General features: G+C 33.9%; 1 protein-coding gene across 2 annotated transcripts; it reads left to right on the top strand.

The window, feature by feature from the left end:
- Positions 1-2,138: 2,138 nt before the first annotated feature.
- Positions 2,139-6,040, top strand: PGAP5 (Per1-like protein PGAP5). 2 transcript variants are annotated; one of them, XM_090174569.1, is made up of 8 exons: positions 2,139-2,296; positions 2,363-2,505; positions 3,027-3,176; positions 3,242-3,308; positions 3,376-3,517; positions 3,607-3,865; positions 3,929-4,192; positions 5,700-6,040. In XM_090174569.1, the coding sequence occupies exons 2-8, from the start codon at positions 2,425-2,427 to the stop codon at positions 5,856-5,858; spliced, it is 1,122 nt and encodes a 373-aa protein (XP_090030695.1). In that variant the 5' UTR covers positions 2,139-2,296; positions 2,363-2,424; the 3' UTR covers positions 5,859-6,040. The 2 variants fall into 2 exon arrangements, with proteins under 2 accessions (XP_090030695.1, XP_090030694.1); XM_090174568.1 differs by having other exon boundaries at positions 2,141-2,296; positions 3,027-3,172; positions 3,238-3,308.
- Positions 6,041-8,236: the final 2,196 nt, after the last annotated feature.

Below are 8,236 nucleotides of genomic sequence, written 5' to 3'. Positions count from 1 at the left end.
AACCACTCTACGGCCTCTCATTGGCTGAAGGTTCAAGGCGTCAAGCTCGGCCGTAGGCGGCAGCATTCTAGTTACCTATGAGATTTCTATGGTCACACTATTGGCTAGTAACATATTTATTTAAGCCAATGGAAAACCTCTAAATTGAGAAGGAATTTTTTGCGTCGGAATTTTAGTCAGCCCAATCATGGACTAATTAGCAACAGGGACGGCCCAGATCCATAACATTTCCCTATAAAGACCCCAAATAAAAGTGTTAACGCGTTCAGCAGCGTTGCCAGGCAAATATTTTTATCCTGGTGATTCAAACGTCATAAACAGGAAACTGATTTTTAACGGTTTTAGCGGTTGTGATTTGAATTTTCAAACGTCTCTCATAACCATCCATGTTATCACGTTAAATACTATAATTATAGTTATTATTTTAGTATAATTGGTATAGTTAAATGATACGTTTTCCACCTCCGATTCTAAGATAGATTCGAAATTATGTCGGAAATTATTCATCATAAGAAAAGGTAAACAACTATGAAGCCTTGGTACAATCATTTATATTTATGAATAATATTATATTATTACCGTAACAAATTTGGGAATTGCTTCCAGACGGTAAGCGGAATATTTTACTGTATGTACGATCGGAAAAGCTCGACATTCTAAATTTTTACGACGATTAATTTAAAAGATTAATATATTAGCACCGCATGGTAAGTAATCTCGTGGTTCAACTTTTAAATTTCAAGCATTCCAAGGAAGCTTCTTTCCCTATTCCCCCCCCCCCCCCGCTTATTTTGAATCACCAGCCTATACAAGCATTTCCTGTTATGCCCGAGAATACCGCTAGAGTGCGTCGTTTCTTGTTATTTTTACTTTTTTCCCGGGCCGGACCGTCCCTGTTGCTAATTGGTCCATGGTCCCCTAAAGACTCCAACTTTGTAGATGCGCCAGAAAATCTCAAAATGAATTTCAACTATTTTTTCCAATAAACTTGCTTCTTTTATTTGACAATACAAATTTATTTTAGAACGTGAGTCTCCGAGAATTTCATTAATTTGCAAAAAAATTACATTAACAGAACTTGACACTATATGGTAGTCCATTTTAGCTCCTAAGCCTTGGTTGTTCAAACCGGTTTTTTACTAAAATAATGGCCGTCGGTTTATCAGACGTAGAGCTAATTATACGACGGCATTATCGGCATTTGAGATTCGATGACGTCAAATATTACGTAGGGTATGAATGACGCAATATCTGTGAAACAAACCGTTAGTGAAGAAATAGAGCTAGTGGCATACTTATGAGTAATTATGTTACATATGCTCGTAGTAAATAATCTATTTTTCTTAATAAAAATGAACTTATAATCTCAAGAGAATTTAATTATTTTTGTAAGAAAATATTTCGAAAATGTATTTATCTATTAATATATTTTTTTTATCTATTAAATAGTATCATAAGAGGATTGCTATTATCCTCTTGCTATAGTCAAGGTTGCTATAGTATAAATAAAATTTTATTTATCTAGTAAAGTATCAAAAATTAATCTCGACAGGATATAATTACTTATTTTTATTTTAAGTAACCAATCTTTAGGAACTGTGCGAGTACTCAAACATCATCAAGTACTCGTCCTTTTTTAGTAATTAGTAATTGGAGAATACTCGTCGATTACCGAGTACCAAAAATTGAGTATTTGTTTTTCTATCCTCGTTGCTTCAAAGTTCAAAGAGGGGTTTTTAAACCTTATTGGGGGGCTATAAACGGTACCTACAAAGTTGTGGAAACTAATCATTTAAATTAAAGGAATATTTTCAGCATGGAAAGTTACTTTAAATTCCCTTTAAATTTAAATTAATAATTTATTGAATAAAACCAGCTCCTAATCAAGTACTCGATAACCCAAATCGTTAAAAATATAACTCAAGGATTTTTTTTAGTTACTCGACTTGAATAAGAGAAAGTTTCCTCTTAATCAAGTACTCGATTACTCGACTCGACTTCAATATTACTCGACTCGAATACTTGATGAAAAAAAATGATACTCGATAACCGACTCGATTGCCTAAAACCACTAATCGCACAGCCTTACCAATCTTACTATTTGGATAAATTTTGCATATATTTATCACACTAGAAACTATGCTACTGCTTTGGTATGTGTGCCGTCTAGAATTGCTTAGACGTCTAGTATTCGATTGACGCATGACGTTAGGACATTTTTTCCCTATGCTTAAGTTTTATTTGATTAAAACTTTAAATATACACGTCAATCACGAAATATGAAATTTAAATACTGGTGAATATTAATTTCATTGATGAATTTTTGTTACTTTAATCTAATAAAATGTTATTTTGTTTATAGTTTGTAAGCCTTGGTTGGCTTCATGCTCGAAGCCAAACTGCCAAAGCGTGATCTTCTCAATAATGCTTATCAAGTTTTATTCCTTCTTGCATTTACTGTTTAAATTGTCGTTCTTACTAGCAGGACTTTTATTATTTTGTGAGGTATGTATTGAAAATTATTTTAGTTAAAATAATGCTATTCCTGTTTCGGACTAAGTCACTAATGGACCTACTTGGGTTTGAATCAGTTCACAAATTTCATTATTCCTTGTTCTCTCAATGAAAATCGATTCTTTGACATAAAATTAATGAGCCCTTTAAATTATCCTATCATTTATTATGTAGCTACGAAGTAGACAACATTAATTTTCAACAAAAAGCAGATTATGTAACAGTCTAATATCAAGCAGCTGTTAGGTGCCTTAAGTTTTCTGTCAATGCTTTTGAAGTGCTTTTAATATGTTTAATGTTTGATATTGCTTTGACTTATGATAGCTTAAAGTGTACGGATAACTGCGAAAGGAAAATTATTGAAATATTGTAATTGTGAAAGGGTTTATTTAGGCTGAAATTTATAATTTTCATCATTCCAAATTATAGTACGTGCATCGTTACAAAAAGTTTTCTAGAAAAAGTTACCCCATAGATATTTTTATCATGAATTATAAGTTGTTTTATTTTAGGTTGGGATATATTATATTGTCTTAATCCAATGTTATTGGCCTCAAGTAAATCACTCTGGTCATGTGAAACCATTGAAAGCAATGCTGTTAGCTGACACGCATTTATTAGGGTCTCGAAATGGCCACTGGTTTGATAAAATGCGCAGGCAAGTCAAATAAAAAGATTGTAATAAGTGAAAACTCACTTGGCTTACATATTTGTACATTATAGAGAGTGGCAAATGTACCGAGCTTTTCAAACTACAATGTCGTTGCACAATCCTGAAGCGGTGTTTTTTCTTGGTAGCAAAAATTTAGATTTTTTAACTCATTGATAATTGCCAGAATAATTTTAAATTTAATCAAATAGGTGATATTTTTGACGAAGGTCTTTGGAGCAACGAAAAAGAATTTTCTTCTTACGTTGACCGCTTCCATAATTTATTTTATGTGCCTAAAAAAACCAAAGTACACATTGTGGTTGGAAATCATGATATAGGATTTCATTATTGGTATGATATTTTTCTTTGTTTAGGCTTACGTTATTATTGGAAAATGCTGGAAACATGTTCTGTGAAAATAATTCCTGACTTTTTTTCAGGATTACAAAATTATTGAAAGAAAGATTTGATATGTCTTTTAATATAAGCTCCGTACAAATGTTAAATATCAGAGGAAATATTTTTGTTACGCTCAATAGTATGACTTTAGAAGAAGATGGCTGTAGTTTCTGTCGCGAAGCCGATGCAAAAATTCAAAAAATCTCCAATATTTTAAAATGCTCAAAAGGATCTAGTCAAAACTGCGATAAATACAGGTCTGAGATACCAGCGATTTATAGCAAGCCAATACTTTTGCAGGTAATTTAAAAAAATTAATTTTATTTGGAGCACTTGTTGTAAATTAACTTACTTTTCAAACAGCATTTCCCACTGTATCGTCCATCAGATGCATCTTGCATGGAACCAGATTCGGCTCCTCCAGAAATAATAAACAAATCCTTTCGTGAAAAATGGGATTGTTTGTCTCAAAGTGCCACTGACAAAGTACTTAAAGCGCTAGAACCAAGGGTGGCTTTTTCCGGGCACACTCACCACGGTTGCTACAAGGTGCATAAAAGTGACATGCCCGAGTGGACCCTAGCTTCATTCAGCTGGAGAAATAAGCAGGAACCAAGTTTCATTTTGGTGAGTCCATTTTTAATTATTTGCAAGCAGACTATGTCTTGGATTGCTTTGATATTTGGTTTAATATAAAAGACGTAAATGCAATTTTAATGTAAGGGGTGAATTAAACAATGCTTGGGGAAATGGGGAATAGTTTTTGCTACAAAATTGAAAATTTCAGCTCTCATAGCTCATGCATGGTCATTGGATAATAAAAATTCAGATGACCTTAAACAGTGTTGTCAAGGTTATTTAAAAATTATCTCAAGAGCCATTACATTTAGCTACTATCTTGGTTCCAAGTAGAAAAGTGGTTCCACCTTTTTTTTTAAGTTAAAAATCTTGAGTTTGACCTGACTTATTTGACCAATTAGAAGCTGAGAAACTAAGAAACTGAAGGTCACAAGGTCATTTAAGCAATTTTGAAGCGCTGAAATAACCCATGTTCTATGGATTTGTAGATGAAAAATAAATACAAATATTAATGTTACAAGTTTTACCTTTAATCTATTAAAATCGTGAAACTAAATTATTTAAAACTTTAGTAAGCTTAACCATTTCTTGCTGATTGCATTGGTTATGGCATGGAGATAAGTAATGTAACAATGTTGCAACCAATCAGCAATGAGAATATTCAAACCACAAAGTTAAAACTTTTCAGGACACATTCAATGACCCATTCATGAACTATTAGGCCTGAAAATTTCATATTTGTAGCAAACTGGTTTTGAATGATTAATCTTGAATCTAGTGTATAGGTAAAATATTTTGGGATTATATTAGGCAGGTTAAGTCCGTGTAGTAGTGTGTATGTTGGTTTATCATGCACAGACGGTTTAGACTAAATATTTTCTAGTGTGGGTTTTATTTGCGTGTTTACCTTTTAGCTTTGTCTAAAACTAAAATTATTTGTCTGCCCACTGGTTTTATTTGTAGTTCTGCTAGGTACTTTGCTTGTACACAAACAAGGAGACATCCCAAAGTGTTTCTCCCCGAATTTTTTCAAACTCTGGGGTGAAATAGACCTTTATGTGCCTTGAAAGATCCTAAAGGGAAAAGTTTCAATGGCCATTCGTTTTTCCATGGCAACCAAAAATGTTTTTCACAACTCAAGTTTAAACTCTCTCTAAATAAAATAGCATAGCAAAATCACAGATTGTAATTACCTAATTTTATCAATTTTACCCAATTGTTTTGCTAAAATTTTAATTGTTTAAATTTTGAAAATGGCAAAGGGGTGGAACATTAAAATCCGTGATTTTGCCATGCTATTTTACGTAGAGAAAGTTTGAACTTGAGTTCTGAAAAACATTTTTGGTTATCATGGCAACACGAATGGCCATTGAAACTTTTTCCTTTATGAGCTTTCAAGGTACATGAAGGTCTACTTAAAAAAAATCAGGGAAAAACACCTTGGGATGTCTCCTTGTTAGTGTTCCATTATTGTATTCCTCACATCATTGCTTTTGCTTTTAGAGTTGGTTTAATGTTATTTTGAGTGAAAATAAAGAAATTTCAATTTTTGCAGGCCTCATTCACTCCTGAAAAATATGCCTTATCAAAATGTTATATGCCACGGGAGACGACTGTCTACCTCCTCTATTCCATTGGTACTCTGGGAATCCTACTGTGGCTGTTTTGTTCTCGAAGAAAGCTGCATTTTCGTAGTCTCAAAGACAATAGGTGACGAGAGTAGCTCAACTGCATCTTTCCGGTGTGTAATCTCATGGGCAATAGGCCAATCTAGGCTCTGAGAATTATTCCACTCTAGCCGGTGTTAGTGTTACTTAGAATCGTGCCTTTATGTGTATAAGTTTTGAATATGTTTGTATATTTTAATATTATAATATATTGGAAACTAACAGCTTACTCTATTTATGATTCATTCCTATGTTAAAAAACATAAGGAGCTATTCGTAATTTGAGTTTAAACAATTTTTGGAGCAGGCATCTTTCAGTTTCTCAAACTTCTGGTTTCGTGCTAAGTATCCTTGTAAGACTAAAATTATTTTCCATAAAAGTGTCAGTTTCTTTATGATAGTTTATGCTAAAAACTAAATTAGCAGCTGAATGCTGAAATACCATAACAATCTAAAAATATTTCTGCACAGTGTAAAATGGTTGTGTATAATTACCAAACTGAAATCAACAAAAGAAGTGTTCTTATTCTACATGTAGTACCTATCATCTGAAACTATAACAGTCTTTATTTTGTTAAAATGTCGAAGGTTATTGGAAAATCGTTAATATCACCATCAGGGCCTTAAAAAGATCATGGAATTTAATTTTATCTTGACACTCTTTGAAGGTCATTTTAGGCTATTTTACTCTAGATCTATCATCTATGACAAATTCTATGGTTATCATTTATATCCTTGAAAGTTTGGATAATTTTTTCAACATTGAAATAACTTTTCTACTGAAATTTAAGTCCATTTAATTTATTAACTTCTGATAAAATAAAATAAAATTTAAGCTATAAAAAGTCAGGGAAAAGCTCTTAAAACCGGGTTGGCTAGTTTTAAGGGCAACGCATGCTCTGTGGCAAAAAAAGAAAAAGTACCCTGCTTTTTAACCCCCTACACCCCCACTCGGTACTGGCGAGACCCGAAAACATTCCCTACTTCATCCTATATTTATTTATCTTTATTTTATCAACTGTTTTTCGATAAGAATCTTGGAATCATGGATTTTCCTTAAAAATTTCCTATTTTTTCGAGTCCTTTTCGTGGTCAGCCTGTATTTATACAAAATGAAACTAAAACTAAAAATTGGTTCTGGTAAGACTCGTAAAAAATTAACTAAAACTTTATTCTGATCACGTGAGACTTAATACAAAAGTGAAAAATATATTAAATGTAAAATAAAGCAGTGTTTTAAAAAAAAACCTGATTTAAACCAAGAAAACGTTTTTTTTTGGGTTTAAAAAAACTGGTATTTTTCCAACCCTGTCTTTAAATTGTCAGAGAATTTGAATCTGAAAATTTGGTGGAAGCCCTGACCATGAAAATTAGCATAACGTCACCATTTTCTTACACGTTAGATAAACTTAAAATATTTAACTTATGTGAAATATCAAATTGTGTTGAAGTTTTATGGTCCCAGCACGCTTCCACTGCGCCACACCACTGCCTATGATGATCAACATTACTGAACTCAAGTCATTTAGTATAATCCTGGTTACCTGTCTTCATCGTTTCCTGTCTCACAGCATTTTTATTCCTGCCACGATGGGTGGTATTTTAGCTGGTAAATTAGTGACACACTGATACGCAGTGTTAAGGGTTTTTATATTAAAACACGAGCGGAATAAATTTAAAAAACAAATATAGAAATAAAGCGGAGAGATAAAAGTAAAAAAACACCTTTCCGTTGTTTGTTTTCTTTCCCGCTGTGTTGTTGGACAATCTTCGTCGGTTATCTCCAACACTCCCTCGACGAAGATATGACAAAGGCGCGTGAATATCTCGGCACATAATGGCTTCGTGAAAATATCTGCCAACTGCTCTTCACTTAATTGGTACGTAAGTGACATCAATCTGGCCGTTGAGCACAAGTTATCTCACGTAGAATTGACGGACGTTAATGTGCTTTGTACGACGATGAAATTCTGGATTCCGGATCAATTTGATAGCTTCGGCTCTAGGGCTGTAGAAAACGCTGCCTCTGTCTCATCGGTTCGTACTGGTTCCGTACGACTTCCGTTGACAATGTTGTAGACGCTTCGTATCGTCAAGACGTCACAGACTTGTCTTTTCCAGCTTCGCCAATTCTCTGGACCAGATAGCTTCTCAACGTCATGGCGTAGAAGACCATCCATCGTGGCAGGAATTAGAATGCTGCAAAACAGGGTACGATGAAGACAGGTAACCAGCATACTAAAGACTTGAGTTCAGTTGATCATCATAGACAGTAGTGTGGCGCAGTGGAAGCGTGCTGGGCCCATAACCTGTTGAAGTTTTATAGCAGCAGTGCTGAACAAAAACTTGTTGAGGTTAACGGTAATAGTGAGTGTAGGGAGCTGTTGGCTCGATCGCGTGGCATGCAGGGCTTGCCACCACCCTC

Source organism: Leiobunum rupestre, chromosome 5, assembly GCF_980474605.1.
Source record: "Leiobunum rupestre chromosome 5, qqLeiRupe1.1.hap1, whole genome shotgun sequence".
Taxonomy (NCBI): domain Eukaryota; kingdom Metazoa; phylum Arthropoda; class Arachnida; order Opiliones; family Sclerosomatidae; genus Leiobunum; species Leiobunum rupestre.
This window is presented reverse-complemented; position numbering and strand designations above follow the sequence as displayed.

Coding starts and splice junctions, on each gene's coding strand:
- PGAP5 (XM_090174569.1), top strand. CDS start 2,425: ATGCTTATCAAGTTTTATTCCTTCTTGCATTTACTGTTTAAATTGTCG. Junction 3,309..3,375: donor TGAAGCGGTGTTTTTTCTTG/GTAGCAAAAATT, acceptor TTAATCAAATAG/GTGATATTTTTGACGAAGGT. Junction 3,866..3,928: donor GCAAGCCAATACTTTTGCAG/GTAATTTAAAAA, acceptor CTTTTCAAACAG/CATTTCCCACTGTATCGTCC.